At 42.0% G+C, this 26,659-nt stretch overlaps 1 protein-coding gene and 1 pseudogene across 3 annotated transcripts in view; one reads left to right on the top strand and one right to left on the bottom strand.

The window, feature by feature from the left end:
• Nucleotides 1–26,659, bottom strand: part of GCH1 (GTP cyclohydrolase 1) — a 61,993-nt gene that overhangs the window by 5,295 nt on the left and 30,039 nt on the right. For all 3 annotated transcript variants that reach the window (XM_055289311.2, XM_055289312.2, XM_063645578.1), the window contains exons 2-3: nt 18,610–18,719; nt 12,715–12,770 (exon numbers count right to left, since the gene is read on the bottom strand). In XM_055289311.2, coding sequence (XP_055145286.1) covers nt 12,715–12,770; nt 18,610–18,719 — 166 coding nt within the window. The remainder of the gene's footprint in view (nt 1–12,714; nt 12,771–18,609; nt 18,720–26,659) is intronic.
• On the top strand, nt 12,228–12,343 carry LOC129489059 (uncharacterized; annotated as a pseudogene).

Genomic DNA, 26,659 nt, shown 5'->3' with positions numbered 1-26,659 from the left:
ATGCAAAGTATTGTTCCTGGGTATGTCTGTGAGGGTGTCGCCAAAGGAAATTAACATTTGAGTCAGTGGGCTGGGGAAGGCAGATCCACACTTAATCTGGGTGGACACAATCTAATCAGCTGCTAGCGAATATAAAGCAGGCATAAATGTATGAAAAGGCAAGAGTGGCCTAGCCTCCCAGCCTACATCTTTCTCCAATGCTGGATGCCTCCTGCCCTCAAACATCGGACTCCAAGTTCTTCAGTTTTGAGACTTGGACTGGCTCTCCTTGCTCCTCAAGCTTGCAGACAGCCTATTGTGGGACCCTGTGATCACTTAATACACTCCCCTTTATATGTATATATATCCTATTAGTTCTGTCCTTCTAGGGAACCCTGACTAATACAGAAGACCACCAACCACTACAGAGTGGTGCTTCCTGATGTCCCCAGAAAGAGAATTAATGAGTCTCCAAGTGTGACGTTCACTTAGGAAAAACACAGAAATGAGTAACAAAATTTTAAAGCTCCAAATCATCAGTTTTAGATCATGTCTGAAGTGCTTTGATTAATCATATTGTTTTATCAGAGCTTAAAATTCAAGTTAAAAATAAAAAGACTGTTTGTTAATTAATAGCACACCATGGTCAACTACTATACCAACTAAACCTATTAGGGGAATCAGATTAGAACCGATTAGACTTCTTCAGACACCTCTTCATAAGATAGGTTTATGTAAGTACTTAGTATGATTAACCCCCAAGAAATAAAAGCCTCCTGATCTTAGCTTATAGCACAATCTGTCAAGTGATAAATTTTCCCTTTTTTTTTTTTCTTTTGACACGGAGTCTTGCTCTTATCGTCCAGGCTAGAGTGCAATGGCATGATCTCGGCTCACTGCAACCTCCGCCTCCTGGGTTCAAGCTATTCTCCTGCCTCAGCCTCCTGAGTAGCTGGGACTACAGGTGCCTGCCACCATGCTTGGCTAATTTTTGTATTTTTAGTAGAGACGGGGTTTCACCATGTTGGCCAGGCTGGTCTTGAACTTCTGACCTCGTGATCCGCCCACCACAGCCTCCCAAAATGCTGGGATTACAGGCGTGAGCCATTGTGCCCAGCCAGAATTTTCCCCTTTCAACATCTTTCATTCTATTTATGAAATGTAAAGATGGCCACGTGACTTACCCATTTGAAGATGACTATTCACACTGAGGACCTTTTCTTTAAATTCATGGCCTTTGATCATAAATTTAGACTCAATTTATGGTTCACCTCCCTATGAGGCATTTCATGGCTCTTCCCCCAACTACGCTTCTCAGAACCGACAACTTGCTCCTTTATACCCGTTACAGCCAACAAAGTCAGTAACAGGTCCGCCACCCCGTTTACCACTCAGCCCAGAGCTCCCTGAAGGCAGAAGCCGTCCTAGCTCTCCTTCATGGCCCCAGCAGTAGTTACTAGGATATTGAAGGAATATATTAATAGCTATATCCTATCGGTATTTTGAACAAAACCTTAGAAAGGAATGGTTTTTAAGCTCCTAGATAGGAGGTATGTCATATTTCTTACTAGGTCAAATTTCTGTATATATTACTTCTGATAGTTTTTCAGGTGATTAGTTTGTTATATACGTAGGAGATGCCATTGATTTTAAAGTTGGTAATGTTTTCCTTCTCGTGTTTACCATTCTTTTTCTGGAGTAGAACTTCAGGTGCCACATTGGACAGTAGGGGTAACACTGGGCACCCATGTTTTGCTCCACACTTCAGTAGGAACACCTCTAGGATTTCACTACCATCCACAGTGCCTGCCTGCTTCTGGCAGACAGCTGCTCTCATGGCAGGAGGAACATTCCCACAGATTTTTATTCAGTGCCTACTATGTATGTGATTGTATGGTGAATATGCTCTCTGTGCTGTGACAGCTTATTATTTCTAAACCCGAGTTTATTAGTTTTCTTTTTCAAGTGAGGAGTAAATGTGAAACCTAACACATCTTTTCAGCATGTCACGTAGCTTCCCTAGATTAAAAAAAAATATTTATTTTGCTGTCATTCTTGAAAGATAATTTGTTGAGAGGTATTTGCTGGGAACGGAATTCTAGTTTGACACTGATATCTATCTGCCCTTCAGTATTGCTGTTGGCAAACCAATTCAGTGTAACTGCTGTTGCCTTTTAGATAATCGATATTTCTTTCTGTGGCTGCTTTTACATTAACTATACTTTATAAGTATACGCTGCAATTTACTATGTTTTATCCAGGTAGGGATTTAATTTGACTTATTTGGAATTTATCAGGCTTTCTGAAGACCGGTATTTTGCATGTGTTCTAGAAACTTTTTTAGCCATTATCTTCTCTAACATTGCATCTAGCACATTGCCTCTGTTATCTCCAGGAATTTCAATTAAGGGCATATTATACCCTCCCAGTCTTCCATGTTTCTTAAATTCTCGTTCATATTTTCTACCTGTCTTTGTGTTGCATTCAGCACAATTTCTTTAGACCTTTCTTCCCAATCACTGCATTTAATCTATGTCTAATCTATTTAATGAGTATACTGGACTTCGGTTTCATTTTTTTAATTTCTAAAAGTTATATTTCATCCTCTTCCCAATCTGCCTGGCTAATTCTGCAAGTTTCTTATCCCTTCGTCAATTTTTGTTTGTTTTTGGGCACGGAGTCTTGCTCTGTTGCCCAGGCTGGAGTGCAGCAGCACAATCTTAGCTCATTGGAACCTCTACCTCCCACATTCAAGCAATTCTCTGCCTCAGCCTCCCGAGTAGCTGGGATTACAGGTGCCTGCCACCACACCCAGCTAATTTTTATATTTTTAGTAGAGACAGGGTTTCACCATGTTGGCCAGGCTGGTCTTGAACTCCTGACCTCATGATCCACCTGCCTTGGCCTCCCAAAGTGCTGGGATTAAAGGTGTGAGCCACCACGCCTGGTCTCCTTTGTCAATTTTTTTATATATATAGTAGGTCCTTTTTTTTTTTTTTCCGAGACAGAGTCTCCTTCTTGTCACCCAGGCTGGAGTGCAATGGCGCAATCTCAGCTCACTGCAACCTCTCCCTCCTGGGTTTGAGCATTTCTCCTGCCTCAGCCTCCCAAGTAGCTGGGATTAGAGGCACCCGCCACCACATCCAGCTAATTTGTTTTTTTTTTTTAATTATTATTATACTTTAAGTTGTAGGATACATGTGCACAACATGCAGGTTTGTTACATATGTATACAAGTGCCATGTTGGTGTGCTGCACTCGTTAACTCGTCATTTACATTAGGTGTATCTCCTAATGCTATCCCTCCCCCCTCCCTCCACCCCACGACAGGCCCCAGTGTGTGTTCCCCACCCTGTGTCCAAGTGTTCTCACTGTTCAACTGTCACCTATGAGTGAGAATATGCAGTGTCTGGTTTTCTGTCCTTGTGATAGTTTGCTCAGAATGATGGTTTCCAGCTTCATCCATGTCCCTACAAAGGACATGAACTCATCCTTTGTTATGGCTGCATAGTATTCCATGGTGTATAAGTGCCACATTTTCTTAATCCAGTCTATTATTGATGGACATTTGGGTTGGTTCCAAGTCTTTGCTATTGTGAATAGTGCCGCAATAAACATACATGTGCATGTGCTGGAGGCATCACACTACCTGACTTCAAACTATACTACAAGGCTACAGTAACCAAAACAGCATGGTACTGGTACCAAAACAGAGATACAGACCAATGGAACAGAACAGAGCCCTCAGAAATAATACCACAAATCTACAACCATCTGATCTTTGACAAACCTGACAAAAACAAGAAATGGGGAAAACATAAATGGTGCTGGGAAAACTGGCTAGCCATATGTAGAAAGCTGAAACTGGATCCCTTCCTTACACCTTATACAAAAATTAATTCCAGATGGATTACAGACTTAAATGTTAGACCTAAAACCATAAAAACCCTAGAAGAAAACCTAGACAATACCATTCAGGACATAGGCATGGGCAAGGACTTCATGACTAAAACACCAAAAGCAATGGCAACAAAAGCCAAAATTGACAAATGAGATCTAATTAAACTAAAGAGCTTTTGCACAGCAAAAGAAACTACCATCAGAGTGAACAGGCAACCTACAGAATGGGAGAAAATTTTTATGATCTACCCATCTGACAAAGGGCTAATATCCAGAATCTACAAAGAACTCAAACAAATTTACAAGAAAAAATCAAACAACCCCATCAAAAAGTGGGCAAAGGATATGAACAGACACTTCTCAAAAGAAGACATTTATGCAGCCAACAGACACATGAAAAAATGCTCATCATCACTGGTCATCAGAGAAATGCAAATCAAAACCACAATGAGATACCATCTCACACCAGTTAGAATGGCGATCACTAAAAAGTCAGGAAACAACAGGTGCTGGAGAGGATGTGGAGAAATAGGAACACTTTTACACTGTTGGTGGGACTGTAAACTAGCTCAACCATTGTGGAAGACAGTGTGGCGATTCCTCAAGGATCTAAAACTAGAAATACCATTTGACCCAGCCATCCCATTACTGGGTATATAACCAAAGGATTATAAATCATGCTGCTATAAAGACACATGCACATGTATGTTTATTGCGGCACTACTCACAATAGTAATTTTTGTATTTTTAGTAGAGATGGGGTTTCACCATGTTGGCCAGGCTGGTCTCGAACTACTGACCTCAGGTGATCTGCCCGCCTCGGCCTCCCAAAGTGCTGAGATTACAGGCGTGAGCCACTGCACCCGGCCTATTTTTTAATATATAGTAAGTCCTTGCTCAAGGTCGACAGGTTCTCGAAATCTATGACTTCACCAAAACACTGAGAACAAAACACATTTTACCCTAGGCTAATTGATACAATAAGAGTTAAGCTCCTACAGCATCTTTCTGGTCACAAAAACGTCAACAAACTTCTAAATAAACACAAAACTACTTCTAATATTAAACACTAAAATAAATGTGAGCAATACATACATTTAAGAAAGATTAATGGAAAGATATTGATTTCCCCAATTATTCCAGTTCAGGGTCTCAAGTGGCTGGAGCTTTTCCCAGCAGTTCAGGGTACAAGGCAGGAACTGACCCTGGACAGGACACTATCCCATCACAGGGCACATACATCCACCTACTCTCACTCAGACTGGGACCACACAGATACGCCAAATCACCTAACGTGTGCGTCTTTGGGATGTGGGAGGAAACTGAAGCACCTGGAGAAAACTCACAGATGTGGGAGAAAACATGCAAACTCCACACAGACAGTGGGTCCCAGCGAGGAATTTTTTTTTTTTTCAATCATAACGAAATGACATTGAATTAAACAACATTATTCCAGGACTGCTATATGCCACTTTGCCTGAAGCCATTTCGCTTCAAGTTGCAGTCTCCAAGAACCCATTGACAACGTAAAGTGAGGATTTACTGTACTTGTTTTATATCCTATCTCTGATAACTCTACTATCTGCCCTCTTCCATCGTGTTTGTCTGACCCAACTCATGGTACTCCTTGGAACTTCATCTTTGGGTATCCTTTCAAGCCTGGATAAAAGTGCATCAGAGAACATGCACTAGTTTCTGCTAGCTGCCTGCAAGGATACCTCTATGGGGATGTTTTATTTATTTTTATTTATTTATTTTTGAGACAGAGTTTTTGCTCTTGCCCAGGCTGGAGTGCAATGGTGCGATCTCAGCTCACTGCAACCTCCACCTCCAGGGTTCTAGCAATTCTCCTGCCTCAGCCTCCTGAGTAGCTGGGACTACAGGTGTGTGCCACCATGCCCAGCTAATTTTTGTATTTTTAGTAGAGGTGGGGTTTCACCATGCTGGTCAGGCTGGTCTCAAACTCCTGACCTCAGGTGAGCCACCTGCCTCAGCCTCCCAAAGTGCTGGGATTATAGGCATGAGCCACCATGCCCGGCCTTATGGGGTTGTTTGAAACTAAATTATTCCATTTGATTTTTTGAAGGCCACTACAGGTAGTACTAATTCTGATCCCAAACTTTATGAATGTGTCTATGAGTTCTTTTTTCTTTTTCCTGCTCTTCCTAGAATAATGCTAATAGGTAAGTATCGTCCTTGATTTGGGATGGGAATAGGGAGGACAGAATCCAGACTCTGGCTTTAGTGTTAATTCCAGTGGATTCTCACTAGAATTGCCTCATGCTTCCCCCAAAGTGTAAAATGTACATATGCAGTATATCTTGATATGCTGTGCCAAGAGGAGCATTATTACAATCTAGTTCACCACACCCAGCATCAGTAGTTGTCAATTTTAATCTAAACCATTCTTACATTCTTGGACTGAACATCCCCGGGTCATGTTGAAAACAGTACTTCTATACTAGCCTGACATTTTAAGATTCTTACAACTACATTAATCAGTGAGATTTGCCTATCATTTTTTTTTTTAATGCTAGGCTTATCAGGCTTTGGTATCAAGAATAGGCAGCTTCCTCAAGTTAATTGACACTTCACAGGTTTTTCTACGCTCTTGAATTATTTATACACATGCAAAATTAGTGGTTACTTGAAAGCTTGAAAGAACACTTATAAAACTGACGGGGCCCAGGAACTTTCCCCCAAATCATTAATTTGACCTTTTCTAATGGTTATTAATGTATGCAGGCTTTCAAACCCTTGGTCCATTCCTTTCTCTCCCCATTTTTTTAAAAAACTTATTCAACAAGATGTAAAGATTTATAAAGCATATTTTTAGTTACATATCGTCTCATTCCTAGATATCAGACTCCCCAGCAACCTATGACACAAGATTTTCAACTTGTAGAGTTGTGATTTTTATTCTTTGGCTTTTTCTAAATTATTCTAAATAAGGAGTTTGGACTTTATCTGAAAAGCTGTGGTGAGCCACCAAAGGAGCAGCACGATCCAATCCACACTTTAGAAAGAACATCCCAGCAGCTCATGAGGGCGGACTGAAGGACCCTCAGAGATGAGAGGTAGGGAGGAAGCAGGAGCTTAACATTCCCTCCAGGAGGAAGATAAGAAAGGCACAGCAAAGACCTGCAGCAGGGAGGGCAGGAAGGCAGGAAGGCAGGAAGTGGGGGTGCTGCGCCTGCCAGGCAGTGAGCACACACAGCAGTAGATGGGTTCTGCCTCACTCCTCACCCCAAAATACAGTCCAGATGGAGCAAAGATTTAAATATAATAATGTGGCCATACAAGTACCAAAAAAAAAAAAGTTTGTGACTACAGAAAAGTTTTAAACTTCTTTATGGAAATATAATACTATAAAGCAAAATCAAAAGACAAATGACAAGCTGGGAAGCATTGTCTGTAGCACCTGACCTGATGGCTTTAACATTCGGAGCGTGTGCAAACCAAGAATAAAAAGACAAATAACTCAGTGGAAAAATTAACACTGGAGCTACGAACAGGAAGTATCTGAATAGATTCAACCTCACTCTATTAAGAAAATGCAAATTAAAATAGATACTATTTTTTACTTATCAGTTTGGCAAAGATTTAAAAGTGTGATGAAACTCAGTGTTGGCCAAAGTGTGGAGAAACATACGCCACCCTTTACCTATGTATCTATTTATTAGAGTATAAACTGGCATGGTCTCTTTGGAGAGCAATTTCATAATATCAAAAATTCGGCTACCCTTTACCCATCAAGTTCCATACTAGTAATTTATACTTCAGATAGATTCAAAGCACACAAAGATAATAAAATTTGTTCACCAGGGTACTTTTTTACTTTTTGGCAAGTCTCAAACTGCAAACTGTACTTATCTATAGCAAACACTGGTTAAATGAATTGTATTAATCAAAGAAATATTCGGTAGCTATGAAAAGAAACTTGGACTTTTTGGACTAAAAGATGTCCAAAGAACTTCAAGGTATTTTAAATTTTTTTTTTTTTTTTTTTTTTTTTTTTGAGACAGAGTCTCGCTCTGTTGCCCGGGCTGGAGTGCAGTGGCGCAATCTCGGCTCACTGCAAGCTCCGCCTCCCGGGTTCACGCCATTCTCCTGCCTCAGCCTCCGAGTAGCTGGGACTACAGGTGCCCGCCACCGCGCCCGGCTAATTTTTTGTATTTTTTTAGTAGAGACGGGGTTTCACCGTGGTCTCGATCTCCTGACCTCGTGATCCGCCCGCCGCGGCCTCCCAAAGTGCTGGGATTACAAGCGTGAGCCACCGCGCCCGGCCGGTATTTTAAATTTTTAAAAAGCTGGCCAGGGCTGGGTGCGGTAGCTCACTCCCGTAATCCCAGCACTTTAGGAGGCTGGGGCGAGCCAATCACCTGAGGTTAGGAGTTCAAGACCAGTCTTGCCAACATGTTGAAACCCCATCTCTACTAAAAATACAAAAATCAGCTATGCGTGGTGGTACACGCCTGTAACCCCAGCTACTCAGGAGGCTGAGGCAGGGGAATCGCTTGAACCCAGGAGGTGGAGGCTGCAGTGAGTCCAGATAGTGCCACTGCACTCCAGCCTGGGCGACAGAGAAAGACCCTGTCTCCAAAAGAAAAAAAAAAATAGCTGGCCAGGTGCAGTGACTCATGCCTGTAATCCCAAGCACTTTGGGAGGCCAAGGCAGGCTGATCACTTAAGGCCAGGAGTTCGAGGCCAGCTTGGCCAACATGGAGAAACCCTGTCTTTACTGAAAATACAAAAATTAGCCAGGCATGGTGGTGCACATCAGTAATCCTAGCTATTGGGGAGGCTGAGGCAGGAGAATCACTTGAACCCAGAAGGCAGAGGTTGCAGTGAGCCGAAATCGCACCACTGCACTCCAGCCTGGCCGACAGAGCAAGACTCCATCTCAAAAAAATATAAAATAAAATAAAATTTAAAAAAGCAAGTTGTAGTACAGAATATAAGATATGATCTTATGTTTGTGCTTGCATAAATATTTTCCAGAAGGATAGTGAAAGAAATCTCTAGTTCTAACTCTGGGGAATGAAAATAGGTAAGAAAAGTTTTCACTGTAGTCACTCATTTGTATTTAAATGGTATGTTGCTTTTATAGTCAAAAAAAAAAAAAAAAAAGACTGCTCCCTCTGTAATCTAATACCCACCTCACCTTTCCCCCTTGTCTAACTCTTACTTCCATCAGTCAATCTGGTTCCCATCCACTGGAATAGGCCTTGCTCCTACCCTCTGACTGGTCTTTGCTCATGCATTAACTATACCTAGAGAAACCTCCCCCATTTAGAATTCTGCTCATCCCTCCACCTCCAGGTCTATTCACCTGTCAGGCCACAGCCATCATGGCTCCTCTGAACTTGGAGCTATAGCAGGCATTTCCATGGCACTTGCAGTCTTGCCCTGTGCACTCTCCTTGAGGGTGGCTGCTATGTCCTGCTTCTCTAGCCTCCGCAGTAGCTGGCACAGTGCCCACCCAACAAGTCAGCCATGGCTACCTGAGATACTACAACTCTAAATTCAAGATTTCATACATTCACTCAATTATTTATTTATTTATTTATTTATTTTTGGTGACACAGAGTCTTGCTCTGTCATGAGACTGGAGGGCAGTGGTGAAATCTCGGTTCACTGCAACCTCCGCCTCCCAGGTTCAAACGATTCTTCCATCTCAGCCTCCCAAGTAGCTGGGATTACAGGCGAATGCTACCATGCCCTGCTAATTTTGGTATTTTTAGTAGAGACGGGGTTTCACCATGTTGGCCAGGCTGGCCTCGAACTCCTGACCTCAAGTGATCTGCCCACCTCGGCCTCCCAAAGTGCTATGATTACAGGCATGAGCCACCTCACCCAGCCGACACTCAGTTATTTCTAAGGGAAGAAAATGAATACATGTTCCATAGCTTTTCAGCAACAAAAGAAAGTTCTATTCAAACTAAGTTTATTCTAGAATTCTACTAGAGTTGAGCCAGATCAACTCACTTCTGGCATTTTCTTGTTACTTAAGGCTTTACTGCTTGATATTTGACTTCACTGGCACTGAAAGGTCATTCATTTAAAGGCAAGCATATAACAAACTTCATATACAAGATTAAAATGAGCGGTGAAGTTTTGCTAAGACATTCAGCTTTTATTCCTCTTCATTCCCTAAATATTCTTACTTCTTATAAGGAATAAGTAGTTGGATAAAATCTTAGTCTTCTTTTCTATTTAATAGACTCTTTATTCAAATTTTTTGCAAAATATCTGAAAGCAACATACACTTGGTTCTTTGGCTTAATGTTCCATTTTATTCTTAAATTTTAATCCTATTAGTCTAAGGACAAATCCCCATGCTAATAATCAACTCCTTTGTATTGTTTCATAAAAGCTTAATTATTTGAGATCTTTTCCTTTCACTTGGAAAGGAAATAACTAAGATTATTTCCTTCTACCACCAGGTTGCCATTTATTGTATGATCTCACTGAATCACTCAAGAGGCCATTTCCCATAAAGTGTTAATCGTGATCAACAGTTGGTTTTTCAGAGAAGGCTGCTACATTAAGACCAAGGCCTAATGTGATCTGCCAAGCTTCTTTACACTATGAAACTATCCATTACACCTTTCACATATGGACAGTCTGTTATAGGCATCAGCAGTGCCAGAATTTCTATATGGGCAAGGTATAGGGTTAGCAATCTTGCTGACAGGGAGGGCCCCAGGGGACTGGGCCTACAGCTATGTTTGCACAGTTAAGCATGCTGATTTAACTTAGACTGTATATTATAAAACCGTAAGAATAACCAATTTTAGTAAAGATACTTTTACTCACAGTTGACATGAAATTGGTTTAATACATTATTAGTTGCGAGTAAGTTACTGGGAAGGGAGTTGTTAATAAAAATTATAGTAAGATTAATTACTCCCAATCACTACCAATACACTTTTTCTCAGCAACTTTTCAGCACTGCCACCAGGGATGGATCACACGCAAGCAGCCAGAATGTTTCTGGATTTGTGCTAACAGCCTTATTCCAATGAAGCAATTACAGCTATGATATAATATTCTTTCATGGTGCCAAGCAGCCCTATCTAATAGCAAAATAGCTGAGCAGGAATGAGGTCAGAAACTGGGGAAGTTAAATTTGTCTCTTCTACTCACTTTCTTATTGATCCCCAGAGGAAATGAATGAGAAAGTGGAAGTGAAAACAAAGTAAAAGGAACAACTTTAGAGGGCAGGTGTCAGATTGCTGGGGTAGTTTTTACAGATTCCAACACAGAATTGAGAAATATCAGGACCACCATTTCACAACTGTGTTAAATCCCAGGGCCTGCATAAAGAAACAGGAACACATCAGAGCCACAGCACAGTCAGCTGGTCACAGAGACTCATTTATTCCTCTTCTTTTATTTTTATTTTTTTGAGATAGCGTCTCACTCCATCGCTCAGGCTGGAGTGCAGGGGCACAATCTCGGCTCACTGCAACCTCCGCCTCCCGGGTTCAAGCAATTCTCCTGCCTCAGCCTCCTGATTAGCTGGGATGACAGGTGTGCACCACCACACCCAGCTAATTTTTGTATTTTTAGTAGAGATGGGGTTTCACCATGTTGGTGAGGCTGGTCTCAAACTCCTGACCTCAAGTGATCCGCCCGCCTCAGCCTCCCAAAGTGCTGGGATTACAGGTGTGAAAGACGGCACCTGGCTGAGACTCATTTATTTCAATTATGATATGGCCACTATAACCTCAAGTTATTCAAACTTAGCTTGATTATTTTTGAAAAAAAAAAAGAGTAGGAACACTTTACCCCACCCCTTCATCTTGTTTTTAACTTTCTCTCTCTCTCTCTATACACACACACACACACACACACACACACACACACCTCTCCCAGTATTTCCTCCATCAGCCAAAATTCACTAACTTTATACGAAGAAATAACAAGGATATTTAAGGGCAATAAAATATTGGTGGCTGGGGCCTACCGGAGATATCTGAAAACAAACCCCCATGTTGACTTCCAGTTAAACACAGATGAACGTGTATGTACATCACCTCTCCTAAAACCCAAACAAAAAAGGCAGTAAGGGCATTTTTTAAGGCATGAACCCACAGGATAAAGAACAGAAAAGAAGATTGTAGCAGGAAAGAGAAATGAGAGCGAGGAGAGTGAACACTGTATCAGAACAAAGCTGTGCAAAGCTAAGGCAGGCAGTCTTGTGTCTGCAGAAACAAAGAACCTAGACGTGAATGGACTGGCCTGCAGGACCCCTGAGGTATGCCTGGAGGCATCCAGTGCACAGCAAGGCAGGGTTGAGGCTGGAGATCCCACAGGGAAGTTTCATTACAAGTCTGAAAGCAGTGTTGTATGAAAGGAAAGAAGGTGAACACTCCCCTTGACAAGGACAGAAGAGTCCTCAGGCCTGACAACAAGTCTGACAGCAGGGCACTGCAGCTAGAGCCCTGCCCAGCTTCTTCCCCAACCCCTCACTGTTAGCTAAACCCCCCTTAAAGGATGGGGCTGGACTGAAGGTAAGCTCAGGACCTCTCCAGTCAGAGAAGGCTCTGCAGAGAAAGAGGTGAGCTGAGACTTCCAGGATGTATGTATCTGTGGAAGAAAGGGTAGGAAGTGCAAGAGGAAGCAGGCAGTAGGGGACGAGAAGGAAGGGGCATCTGTGTTTCAGACCCTCCAAGTCTGTGCCTCTGCAACTATAAACTTTAAGTTGCAATATGACTTCCAAGTTAGATCCATACAGGTAAAGAGAGAAAGCCTGATGAGATAGATTCTCAGCAGATGAGGGCAGGTCCTATAAACCTGTATTCTTGTTCACTGCACAGTCACACTTACCTCGCAAGTTTGCTGAGGCCAAGGACTTGCTTGTTAGGAAGATAACCAATATGGACCTTCAGAGAAGAGATGGAAATCATGAGCTGAGTGAAAATACAGTGCCTTCTTTGTGACAAAATAAGGAAATATAGAAAGACTATAGTATACTTACATGTAATTTATCATGACAATGTATTACCTTGAAAACATCTGGAACTGTTAAGGCTTAGAAAATGAAACATTTATATACGTATTTTTAAAATTACATACATGCAGTAAAAGCAAAATATGTACGTATGAGTCTATTAATCAAATAACAAACTTGTACAGTTGTCCGTTGGTAAATGCAGGAGATTGCTTCCAGGACCCCGTGTATACCCAAATCCTACATACTCAAGTCCTGCAGTTGGCCCTGCAGAACCTGCATATATATGAAAAGTTGCCCCTCCATCTATACAGGTTTTGTATCCTGCAAATACCGTAGAATTTTTTATCAGTGTTTGCTTGAAAAAAAGCCACGTCTAAGTGGACCCATGCAGTTCAAATTCATGTTGTTCAAGAGTCAGTTGCATGGCCCTGACACTTACCTGTGAAGTTGAACTCTTGACACAAATCTGAAAGTTTCTTCTTTATGGAGGAGAAACATTCTCAAGAAAAGGCAAATGATCTCATAGCAACATTAAAATGCATACAGGAAAGCCTCCTTTAAATGGCAAAAACTGTAAGCATAAGTACTGCCATTCCACACATCACAGCAGCCCGAAGATCCCACCACAAGGCCCTGCAGCACAGAAGGTCTCCACGCCCTTTTGTGCTTGGCTTCCTGGTTTCTAAGCTGCTAGAGAGCGCACCATCTTCCTTTTTTTTTTTTTTTTTGAGATGGAGTCTCACTCTGTCGCCCAGGCTGGAGTACGGTGGCCCAATCTTGGCTCACTGCAAGCTCCGCCTTCCAGGTTCAAGCCATTCTCCTGCCTCAGCCTCCTGAGTAGCCAGGACTACAGGCGCCCGCCACCACGCCCAGCTAATTTTTTGTATTTTTAGTAGAGATGGGGTTTCACCGTGTTAGCCAGGATGGTTTCGATCTCCTGACCTCGTGATCTACCCGCCTCGGCCTCCCAAATTGTTGGGATTACAGGCGTGAGCCACCATGCCCGGCCCCATCTTCCTAACAGGAGAAAAAGGGCACTGCTACCACCATGGCTTGGCAAGAACCTGCACCCTAAGAACCAACTTTTAAACGACCGAATATACAGCCAGGCCATTTCTGTCATCTTAAATGGCACCAATTAATATCAAATATAAAAGTTACTCTTTTTGGGCCAAATACTACGTACGAAAAACATTAGTTCTCTGAAAAGATTAATAGAGTAAATGGTCACTTGTAGGCAATTAATTAACCGAATATAAAATTAGAGACTCAACAGCATCATGGTTTTCCAACACTGTTTTCATTGTTCACTTACTATTTACATAATTCACCTACTAGTACTTAGTGATTTTTTTCCCCATCCATTGGCACTATGCTTTAGGAATTTGAGAAGTCCACCTCATTGCCTTCCTGGTTGGCAGGAGGAAAAAGTAAAATAGCACCTGAACATTGAGTATTTCAAAGAAAAATTAGAGAGTTAAAACTTTCCCATGAACCAAAGTCTTCTATGCTGTCTGAAATTTTTACATTTCTATGCAGACATAGAATTTGTTTATTGTTTATACTATTTTTGGTCTTAAGATCCTAGGTAATTTAAATGTCCATTTCACAAAATCACTAAATAGGCCAGGAGTGGTGGCTCACGCCTGTAATCCCAACACTTTGGGTGGATTGCCTGAGGTCAGGAGTTCAAGACCAGCCTGGGCAACATGGTGAGACCCCATCTCTACTAAAAATACAAAAATTAGCCAGGCGTGGTGGCGGGTACCTGTAATCCCAGCTATTCGAGAGGCTGAAGCAGAAGAATTGCTTGAACCTGGGAGGCGGAGGTTGCAGTGAGCCAAGATCATACCACTGCACTCCAGGCTAGGCAACAAGAGCAAAACTGTCTCAAAAAAAAAAAAAATTCACTAAATAATATATTTTTTAAACAAAGGTAGCAAAAACACAAACACTGAGGAAGTAATAGCAGAAAGTAACAGGATAAAATGGTGACAGGCTGAGTACAGAATCAGTGCCTTGGATCTGGCTGCAGCCAAGCCACTAACTCACTCTATCCTCTTGAACAAGTCATAGGCTTTCTGTGTCTAATTTGCTCACCAACAGATTCCCTTTCAAAGATTCCTTCATCATTAATTGCAGGATTACTAGATATGATATGGCTCCTGATGTGATGTATCTGGGTTTTCTGATTGTTTTCTCTTCTTTTCTTTTTAGAGACAAGGTCTTGTTCTTTCACCCAGGTTGGGGTACAGTGGCATGATCATAGCTCACTGTAACCTCAAACTCCTGAGCTCAAGCAATCTTCCTGCCTCAGACTACCAAAAAGTAGCTAGGACTACAGGTATGCACCCACCATGCCCAGTTAATTAAAAAAAAAATTTATTTTGTGGTAGAGACAGTCTCACTTGCTGGTCTTGAACTATTGACCTGAAGCTATCCTCCCACCTTGACTTCCCAAGTCGCTGGGATTACAGGCATGAGCCACCTCACTCGGCCCTGATGTGATATAATATGAAGTCTTCAGCACTCTCATGAAGCACTACTTTTTTTTTTTTTTTTTTTTTGACAGGGATTCACTCTCTTGCCAGGCTGGAGTGCAGTGGTGTGATCTCGGCTCACTGCAGCCTCGACCTCCTGCGTTCAAGCGATTCTCCAACCTCACCCTCCCGAGTAGCTGAGACCACAGGTGCATGCCACCATGCTAGCTACTTTTTGCTTGTTTGTTTGGTTGGTTGGTTTTTGTTTTTTTTTTTTTCAGTTGGTTTTTTTTTGGTAGAGACAGGGTTTCACCATGTTGCCTAGGCTGGTCTCGAACTCCTGAGCTCAAAGCGATACATCCACCACCTGCCTTGGCCTCCCAAAGTGCTGAGATTACTGACATAAGCCACCACGCCCAGCCCTTATGAACTACTTTTATCAGAAATGTTTAGCCCTAGTCTTATGAAACTTTAGATCCAATCTAGTTTATAGGAAATCCAGAGGCTGAAGGAAATAAATCCGGAAAGTGGGACACTCTGCTGAACAGCTGGCCTATTCTCTTTTCAATAGAGAATGTTATGGGTGGGAGCACTATTTTAGAACAAAAGGGACTTAACAGGTATAACCAAATGCAATGTAAATACAAATGTGTGACTCTCCATTGGATTCCTGGAGTAAACATTTGAGACAATTGGAGAAATTTAAATATAAATTAGTTATTAGATACTATTTAAGAATTATTGTTAATTTTATGATAGTGCTACTGTGGATAAGTAAGAAAATATTTTAGGGCCGGGCGCGGTGGCTCACACCTGTAATCCCAGCACTTTGGGAGGCCAAGGCGGGCGGATCACGAGGTCAGGAGATCGAGACCATCCTAGCTAACACGGTGAAACCCCGTCTCTACTAAAAATACAAAAACAAAATTAGCCAGCGTGGTGGCAGGCGCCTGTAGTCTCAGCTACTCAGGAGCCTGAGGTGAGAGAATGGCATGAACCCGGGAGATGGAGCTTGCAGTGAGCCGAGATCACGCCACTGCAATCCAGCCTGGGTGACAGAACAAGACTCCGTCTCAGAAAAAAAAAAAAAAAAAAAAAAAATGCATGCACATGTACGCCAAAAAAGTATTGATAGCAGTATTGTTTGTAATAGCAAAAAAAAAGAGGCAACAATACAAATGTCCACCAAGAGCAGAACAGATAAATTGTGGTATATTTGTACAATGGAATAAGATATAACAATGAAAATAAACTACAATGACAGGCAATGACATCGATGAATCTGACAATGTAGAACAAGAGAGGCCAGACACAAAGAGTACATATCGTAGAATCTTTCCACTTATATATAGCTGAAAAACAAGAAAACAAATCCATAGGGTTATAAATTGATAAACTGGTACAAAGGATGGATTAGGGATTAAGAAGAGAAGAGAAGTGAGGTGAGCTTCCAGGATGCTACACATATTCTAGTTGTGGGGTTTTTGTTGTTGTTTGTTTGTTTGTTTGTTTTTTTGACAGGGTCTGGCAGTCTGGCTCTGTTGCCCAGGCTAGGATATAGTGGCGCAATCTCGGCTCACTGCAACCTTTGCCTCTTGGACTCAAGCCATCCTCCCACCTCAGCCTCCCGAGTAGCTGGCAGTACAGGCATGCACCACCATGCCCAGGTAATTTTTATTTTTATTTTGGTAGAGATGGGGTCTCACCATGTTGCCCAGGCTGGTCTTGAACTCCTGGGTTCAAGCAATCCACCTACCTCAGCCTTCCAAAGTACTGGGATTACAGGCATGAACCACCGTGCCGGCCTATTCTAGTTCTTGATCTCTGAAGTGGTAAGGAACACCCTTAAGTTTTGTGCATTTTCTGTCTATATTTTATTTCCATAAAAAAGTGAAAAGATACAATACTTTAACAAAGAAAAAAATGAAGCAAATGTTAACACTTTAACCTAGTTGATGAGTATATAAGTATTCATAACACTACTTCTTGTAAGTCTTCTCTTTAAAGATTATTAATAAAGAATCGAAATTAAATAAAATTATGATGGAGGTAGGGGAATGGGACAACTCTTTGTTCTATACCACATGTTCTCAAGGGTATGTTAAGTAGTCATTCCTAGACAACATCTAATAACTAACTCAGATTTAAATTCCTCCAATTGTCTAAAATGTTTTACTTTTGGTTTGTTTAAACAGGAATCCAATGAAGAGTCACACATTTGTATTTACACTCCATTTGGTTATACCTCTTAAGTCCCTTTTGTTCTAAAACAGTGCTCCCACCCATAATATTCTCTACTGAAAAGAGAATAGGCCAGCTATTCAGCAGAGTGCCCCACCTTCTGGATGTGTTCCATTCAGCCTCTGGATTTCCTGTAAACTAGATTAGATCTAAAGTTTCATAAGACTAGGACTAAACATTTCTGACAAAAGAAATTCACAGAGGTGCTGAGGAATCTAATGCATTAGATTCACTTTTCCTAATATAGAAAGGAATGGAAACAAATCCACAAATACCATAACCTCTGTCACAAGAAATTCTGCAATTATTGTTGCTCATGACATGCCATACATACATATCTATCTTGGATCAAACATTATTCAAGTTAAAATAAAGGGCATCTCTAGATTGGGATGCTAATAATAAATAAATAAAGGGTAAAGGTTTTCAGAGCCTGTAGTAGCTACAAAAAAAAAAAAAAAAGAGAGAGAGAGATGCTACTTAAACCTCATTATTTTAACCTATGAACCTGGTATTTAACATGAAAGGCTTCTCCTGGGAGCCTTCTGCTACTTTGGTTTTGTTTTTTAAGTTTCAAGTTATTAGTCAGGTTAATAAAGAATAACCATATATGTATAATTGTAAATACCTGGGATATCAGGACTTGGCAGCTAAAAATTTTAAATATAATTATTCTGATTGGGCCGGGCGCGGTGGCTCACGCTTGTAATCCCAGCACTTTGGGAGGCCGAGGCGGGCGGATCACGAGGTCAGGAGATCGAGACCACGGTGAAACCCCGTCTCTACTAAAAATACAAAAAATTAGCCGGGCGTGGTGGCGGGCGCCTGTAGTCCCAGCTACTCGGAGAGGCTGAGGCAGGAGAATGGCGTGAACCCGGGAGGCGGAGCTTGCAGTGAGCCGAGATTGCGCCACTGCACTCCAGCCTGGGCGACAGAGCGAGACTCCGTCTCAAAAAAAAAAAAAAAAAAAAAAAAAAAAAAAATTATTCTGATTGAAAAACTTTCATTATGTTTCAAATTGCTGGGAAACAATAAAGAGAACCTTACCTTTCCAACAAATGGAACCAAGTGATGCTCACACATGGAAAACATGTCTATGTCCTTCACGATCACCATCTCATCATGATCTTCATCAAATATAGCATCGTTTAGGACATCTGAAATCAGAGGCTTGCTTTAGTAACATTTCCAATTTTATAGAAAGGTAGAAATATAGATAAACATGAATAGACAGTCAACATAAATGAATGTTAATCCTCCCTAAAATATTAAGGGAATACAAAATAAAACTAAATATTTTTCCTTATCAAAGTAGCAAAGTCTTTTTCTGTGACATTTAAAAATCCTTGATACAGTGTTACATGAAAAATGCAGGATTATGAACATATTTGCAGTATGGAAGAGGAAGGAGAACGGAGGGAGGAAAGGAAAAATTATACCAAAATAAAACAGTGGCTATTTCTGGCAGTAGAAATGGGCCACTTTCACTTTCTTCCTTACATTTTCTTCTACTTTATATTTTGTCTATAATCAATATGTAGAAAACCATAGCTGAGAAAAAGACTAATCCTTAGCCCTCTGACATCTGAGGCCAGATCCAGACACCTGTAAACTTGACCTCTACTATCGATTCCCCAAGTAATTTTCTACATTTGTAAAGTGTTCTATATATTGTAGGCTAGCATCAGACTTATTCTAAACAGTTGCCTTCCTAAGGAAATAAATCCTACAGTTGGTGTGTATATGCCTCTCTGGGTAGGCTTTGGAAGATAAGCAGTGTCTTGTTTAAGCTGTGGACCCTGGCACTTCCAGCCAGACATACAATAGACGTTAAAAAAAAAAAAAAAAAAAAAAAAAAAGCTTTATTTTTAAATATTGCACTGACTTATCCTCAACTATGCTACGTGCAAAAGAAAAGATTAATTAGATGATACCTGAGAGCACTCTGAGCTTCCTAACACCCGGTGACTGCAAGAACATCCTGTCCTGGATGCTGAAGAGGGATAGAGGGAAATAAGCCACAATCCCCACCAATCATAATATAGCCAAGCTATTGATAATAGGCAGGTACCCAAACAACATTGTAGATAAATGCCATATGACATGGAAACTTCTTCAGCTATATTGTCAAATGAGAAAAGAAGCTACAAAGAAATACAGTAGGATTTCATTTTTGGAAAATAAATATATACATAGAAAAAAACTGTACTGATACCTAGACAGCTTGGCAGACTAGATAAAACAAGACACCTAGCTGAGTAATTTCAAGGATTTGGGGGATATGCAATATACATAATAGAATTAGACAGAGAAGGGAAGGGATGTATTAGAGCTTTGCACCTACAGCTCTTTCCCCTCAGAAATGCAGGCGGCTGAGTGAGTCACAGGAAGATGGACAAATGTCCACCCACACTGCCTGACCTTCAGTGGCTCCACTGCTACTAGAATAGGGGGCTCACAGAGACCAAGTCATCATGTAAACCACAGTTATTACCCCGAGTCAGGCTATTCAGAGATACATTTGACTGTGTCATAGAAAAGTCATTAGTGTGGTCAAGAAAGGTGAACATGGCAGGGTTAGACACATACAAACACAGACCCCGTGGTAGAAGTGGCTGATAACATCCCAGGAGAAAAAGGCGCAGTGTCACTCATTGAGTGTTTCTTCTACCACAGCACTTTTCTATTCTGAATATTCTGCCCCACCTTCAGTCATATTTCTGAAAAGAAGACCAAAAATAGATCCTTAATGTTTCCAAAAGTTTCTTGGATTTCTCCCCAAGATTTTAATATGGTATGATTGCCACATATAGCTTACTAAAATCTTTAGTCACACAAGATATATTCCTGGAAGGAAAAACAAACCAAAAAAGTGTCTTAAAGAAAAAACAAGAGAGAAGTATTAAATATAGGAAGCATTTGTTTTCTCTGGCAAAGAATGAGAGAGTCCCCATCCTAAGCTCTGACGACAACCATATGGCCCATGTGAAAGTCAGCCCTTCAACTCAGGCGAAGTGAAGATCTGGCTCCAGGCTGGGTGCAGTGGCTCACGCCTGTAATCCCAGCACGCTGGGTGGCAGAGGAAGGTGGATCACCTGAGGTCAGGTGTTTGAGACCAGCCTGGCCAATATGGTGAAACCCTGTCTCTACTGAAAATACAAAAATAAGCCAGGCGTGGTGGTGCATGCCTGTAGTCCCAGCTACTCGGGGGGCTGAGACAGGAGAATTGCTTGAACCCGGGATGTGGAGGCTGCAGTGAGCCGAGATCATGTCACTGCACTCTAGCCTAGGCAAGAGAGAGCAAGACTCCGTCTCAAAAAAAAAAAAAAAAAAGATCTGGCTCCATCACTTACTAGTTATTGGGCCTTGGGCAAGGTACTCTGTACCTCAATCTTCACGGCTATAAAATGAGCATAAAGTGCCTACTTCACAGCGTGTCATGAGGATTAAATGGGCACATGTGTTTAGAACTATGCAGGTGGAGCAAGTGCTAGTTATTGTTATTACTATTATTATTACGATTAAGATTGAGGGAGTTGCAAAGCTATGTATCTCCCATGCATATTGAGGTACATCAAAATTTAAAAAGCAATAATTTGCCTTAACAGAGTACAGAAAAGGAAAAATAGTAACTTAGTGGAGAAACCTGGCAGAGGCTACCTTAACCAAGTGATCAAGGTTAACTTTGCCAGTAACAGGACATACTGACATCAGGTAGCTCCTGATAGGACACCATGAGAAGGGCACATCACCTCTGCAGTATTCTTCCCAAAAATCCATAACTGCAGCCTAATCATCAGACAAATCGAGGGACACAAAATATCTAAACAAGCACTCTTAGAAAGCATCAGGCCAGGCACAGTGGCTCACACCTGTAATCCCAGCACTTTGGTAGGGCAAGGTGGGAGAATCACTTGAGCCCAGCATTCTGAGACCAGCCTAGGTAACACTGCAATATCCCACCTCCACAAAAAGTAAGAAAAAAATTAGCTAGGCACGGCAGCACACTCCTATAGTTGTAGCTATTCAGGAGGCTAAGGCAGGAGGATCACATAAGCCCAGGAGTTCAATGCTGCAATGAGCTATGATTGCACCACTCCACTCCAACTAGGGTGACAGGGCAAGATCATGTCTCTATTTTTTAAATGTTTAAAAATTAAAAAAAAAAAATTAAGGCATCAAAGTCATGAAAGACACAGAAAGACTAAGGAATTGTCAGATTGTAGGAGACTAGAGAAATGACAATGAAAATCTGAATGAAGTCTGTAGTTTAAATAATAGTATATTGTGCCAATATTACTTTTTAAAATAAAGTATATTTTTATTTATTTTTTATTTTTTTGAGACAGAGTCTCGCTCTGTTGCCCAGGCTGGAGTGCAGTGGCATGATCTTGGCTCACTGCAAGCTCTGCCTCCCGGGTTCACATCATTCTCCTGCCTCAGCCTCCTGAGTAGCTGAGACTACAGGCGCCCGCCACCACGCCCAGCTAATTTTTTGTATTTTTAGTAGAGATGGGGTTTCACCACGCCAGCCAGAATGGTCTCGATCTCCTGACCTCGTGATCCACCCGCCTCGGCCTCCCAAAGTGCTGGGATTACAGGCATGAGCCACCACACCCGGCCTTATTATTATTATTTTTTTAGAGATGGGGTCTTGCTATGTTGTGCAAGCTAGTCTCAAACTCCATGGCTCAAGCCATCCTCCCACCTTGGTCTCCCAAGTAGCTGGGACTACAGGCATGCACCACTACCTGGCTCCAATATTAATTTCTTTTTTTTTTTTTTTTTTTTGAGATGGAGTCTCACTCTGTCACCCAGGCTGGAGTGCAATGGTGTGGTCTCGGCTCACTGCAACCTTTGCCTCCCAGGTTCAAGCGATTCTCCTGCCTCAGCCTCCCGAGTAGCTGGGACTACAGGCACGTGCCACCAAACTCAGCTAATTTTTTTGTATTTTTAGTAGAAACAGGGTTTCACTATGTTGGCCAGGCTGGTCTCGAACTCCTGACCTCATGATCTGCCAGCCTTGGCCTCCCAAAGTGCTGAGATTACAGGCGTGAGCCACCGTGCCCAGCCAGTATTAATTTCTTAAGTGTTAATAATTGTACCATGGCCATGTGAGATGTTAAACATTAGGAGAAACTGGGGAAAGGGTATATGAAAACTCTCTCTACTATCTTTGTAATTATTCTGTAAGTCAGTCTAAAATTGTGTCGAAATAAAAACTTTTTTTTGAAACGAAATTTCGCTCTTGTTGCCCAGGCTAGAGTGCAATGGCACAATCTCAGCTCACTGCAACCTCTGCCTCCCAGGTTCAAGTAATTCTCCTGCCTCAGCCTCCTGAGTAACGGGATTACAGGCACATGCCACCACTCCCAGCTAATTTTGTATTTTTAGTAGAGACGGGTTTTCTCCATGTTGGTCAGGCTGGTCTGGAACTCCTGACCTCAGGTGATCCACCTGCCTCAGCCTCCAAAAGTGCTGGGATTACAGGCATGAGCTGCCGCGCGTAGCCCAATAAAAAGTTTTCTAAAAAGCAAAAGGACAATGTCCCTCAACTGGAATGTATAAACAGTGGAGTACACTCAGCAAGAAGATGGAATGAATTACTGATACATGTAATAAACATGGTTTGAGTCTCCAAAGTACACTACAATGTGAAAGAAGACATCCATACACAGAAGAGACTACCTATGTTCTAGAAAAGGCAAAACTATAGTGATAGAAGGCAGACAGGTGGTTTACCAGGGCCTGAGAGGTGGGAGAGAGGATTTCACTTCAAAAGGAAAGAAAGAAACTTTTTTGGGTGATGGAAATACTGTATGGGTGGCTATATAACTGCATATGTTTGTTAAAATTCACATTGTACATGTAAAGTAGGTAAATTTTACAGAAGATAAGTGACACCTTAATAAAGCTAACTTCAAACATAATTTTTAGGCTGGGTGCGGTGGCTCACATCTGTAATCCTAGCACTTTGGGAGGCCAAGGTGAGAACATTGCTAGAGGCCAAGAGTTCAAGACCAGACTGCCCAACCTAGCCAGACTCTGTTTTTACCAAAAAAAAAAAAAAAAAAAGGGTGGGGGGTGGAGCCAAGATGGCCGAATAGGAACAGCTCCAGTCTACAGCTCCCAGCATGAGCGACACATAAGATGGGTGATTTCTGCATTTCTAACTGAGGTACCAGGTTCATCTCACTGGGGAGTGCCGAACAGTGGGTGTGGGACAGAGAGTGCAGTGCACCCAGCATAAGCCAAAGCAGGGCGAGGCATCACCTCACCTGGGAAGCACAAGGGGTCAGGGAATTCCCTTTCCTAGTCAAAGAAAGGGGTGACAGACGGCACCTGGAAAATCGGGTCACTCCCACCCTAATACTGCGCTTTTCCGACCGTCTTAGCAAACGGCACACCAGGAGATTATATCCCGTGCCTGGCTCGGGGGGGGGGGGGGGGTCCTATGCCCACGGAGCCTCACTCATTGCTAGCACAGCAGTCTGAGATCAAACTGCAAGGTGGCAGCCAGGCTGGGGGAGGGGCGCCCGCCATTGGCAAGGCTTGAGTAGGTAAACAAAGCGGCTGGGAAGCTTGAACTGGGTGGAGCCCACTGCAGCTCAAGGAGTTCTATCTGCCTCTGTAGACTCTGGGGGCAAGGAATAGCCAAACAAAAGGCAGCAGAAACCTCTGCAGACTTAAATGTCCCTGTCTGACAGCTTTGAAGAGAGTAGTGGTTCTCCCAGCACGCAGCTGGAGATCTGAGAATGGACAGACTGCCTCCTCAAGTGGGTCCCTGACCCCCAAGTAGCCTAACTGGGAGGCACCCCCAAGTAGGGGCAGACTGACACCTCACACGGCCGGGTACTCCTCTGAGACAAAACTTCCAGAGGAAGGATCAGACAGCAACATTTGCTGTTCACCAATATCAGCTGTTCTGCAGCCTCCACTGCTGATACCCAGGCAAACAGGGTCTGGAGTGGACCTCCAGCAAACTCCAACAGATCTGCAGCTGAGGGTCCTGACTGTTAGAAGAAAACTAACAAACAAAAAGCACATCCACACCGAAACCCCATCTGTACGTCACCATCATCAAAGACCAAAGGTAGATAAAACCACAAAGATGGGGAAAGAACAGAGCAGAAAAACTGGAAACTCTAAAAATCAGAGTGCCTCTCCTCCTCCAAAGGAATGCAGCTCCTCACCAGCAACAGAACAAAGCTGGACGGAGAATTACTTTGACGAATTGAGAGAAGAAGGCTACAGACGATCAAACTACTCCGAGCTAAAGGAGGAAGTTCGAACCCATGGCAAAGAAGTTAAAAACCTTGAAAAAAAATTAGACGAATGGCTAACTAGAATAACCAATGCAGAGAAGTCCTTAAAGGACCTGATGGAGCTGAAAACCACGGCACAAGAACTACGTGACGAAGGCACAAGCCTCAGTAGCTGATTCGATCAACTGAAGAAAGGGTATCAGTGATGGAAGATCAAATGAATGAAATGAAGTGAGAAGATAAGTTTAGAGAAAAAAGAATAAAAAGAAACGAACAAAGCCTCCAAGAAATATGGGACTATGTGAAAAGACCAAATCTACATTTGTTTGATGTACCTGAAAGTGACAGGGAGAATGGAATCAAGTTGCAAAACACTCTGCAGGATATTATCCAGGAGAACTTCCCCAATCTAGCAAGGCAGGCCAACATTCAAATTCAGGAAATACAGAGAACACCACAAAGATACTCCTCGAGAAGAGCAACTCCAAGACACATAATTGTCAGATTCACCAAAGTTGAAATAAAGGAAAAAATGTTAAGGGCAGCCAGAGAGAAAGGTCAGCTTACCCACAAAGGGAAGCCCATCAGACTAACAGCGGATCTCTTCGCAGAAACTCTACAAGCCAGAAGATAGTGGGGGCCAATATTCAACATTCTTAAAGAAAAGAATTTTCAACCCAGAATTTCATATCCAGCCAAACTAAGCTTCATAAGTGAAGGAGAAATAAAATCCTTTACAGACAAGCAAATGCTGAGAGATTTTGTCACCACCATGCCTGCCCTACAAGAGCTCTTGAAGGAAGCACTAAACATGGAAAAGAACAACCTGTACCAGCCACTGCAAAAACATGCCAAATTGTAAAGACTATCGAGGCTAGGAAGAAACTGCATCAACTAATGAGCAAAATAACTAACATCATAATGACAGGATCAAATTCACACATAACAATATTAACCTCAAATGTAAATGGGCTAAATGCTCCAATTAAAAGACACAGACTGGCAAACTGGATAAAGAGTCAAGACCCATCAGTGTGCTGTATTCAGGAAACCCATCTCAAATGCAGAGACACACATAGACTCAAAATAAAGGGATGGAGGAAGATCTACCAAGCAAATGGAAAACAAAGAAAGGCAGGGGTTGCAATCCTAGTCTCTGATAAAACAGACTTTAAACCAACAAAGATCAAAAGAGACAAAGAAGGCCATTACATAATGGTAAAGGGACCAATTCAACAAGAAGAGCTAACTATCCTAAATATATATGCACCCAACACAGGAGCACCCAGATTCATAAAGCAAGTCCTTAGAGACCTACAAAGAGACTTAGACTCCCACACAATAATAATGGGAGACTTTAACACCCCACTGTCAACATTAGACAGATCAACGAGACAGAAAGTTAACAAGGATATCCAGGAATTGAACTCAGCTCTGCACCAAGCAGACCTAACAGACATCTACAGAACCCTCCACCCCAAATCAACAGAATATACATTCTTTTCAGCACCACACCACACCTATTCCAAAACTGACCACATAGGTGGAAGTAAAGCACTCCTCAGCAAATGTAAAAGAACAGAAATTATAACAAACTGTCTCTCAGACCACAATGCAATCAAACTAGAACTCAGGATTAAGAAACTCACTCAAAACCGCTCAACTACATGGAAACTGAACAACCTGCTCCTGAATGACTACTGGGTACATAACAAAATGAAGGCAGAAATAAAGATGTTCTTTGAAACCAAAGAGAACAAAGACACAACATACCAGAATCTCTGGGACACATTTAAAGCAGTGTGTAGAGGGAAATTTATAGCACTAAATGC

This window comes from Symphalangus syndactylus, chromosome 8 (assembly GCF_028878055.3).
Source record: "Symphalangus syndactylus isolate Jambi chromosome 8, NHGRI_mSymSyn1-v2.1_pri, whole genome shotgun sequence".
Lineage (NCBI taxonomy): Eukaryota > Metazoa > Chordata > Mammalia > Primates > Hylobatidae > Symphalangus > Symphalangus syndactylus.
Note: the sequence above shows the minus strand (reverse complement) of the source record. Positions and strands in the feature narration are given on the sequence as shown.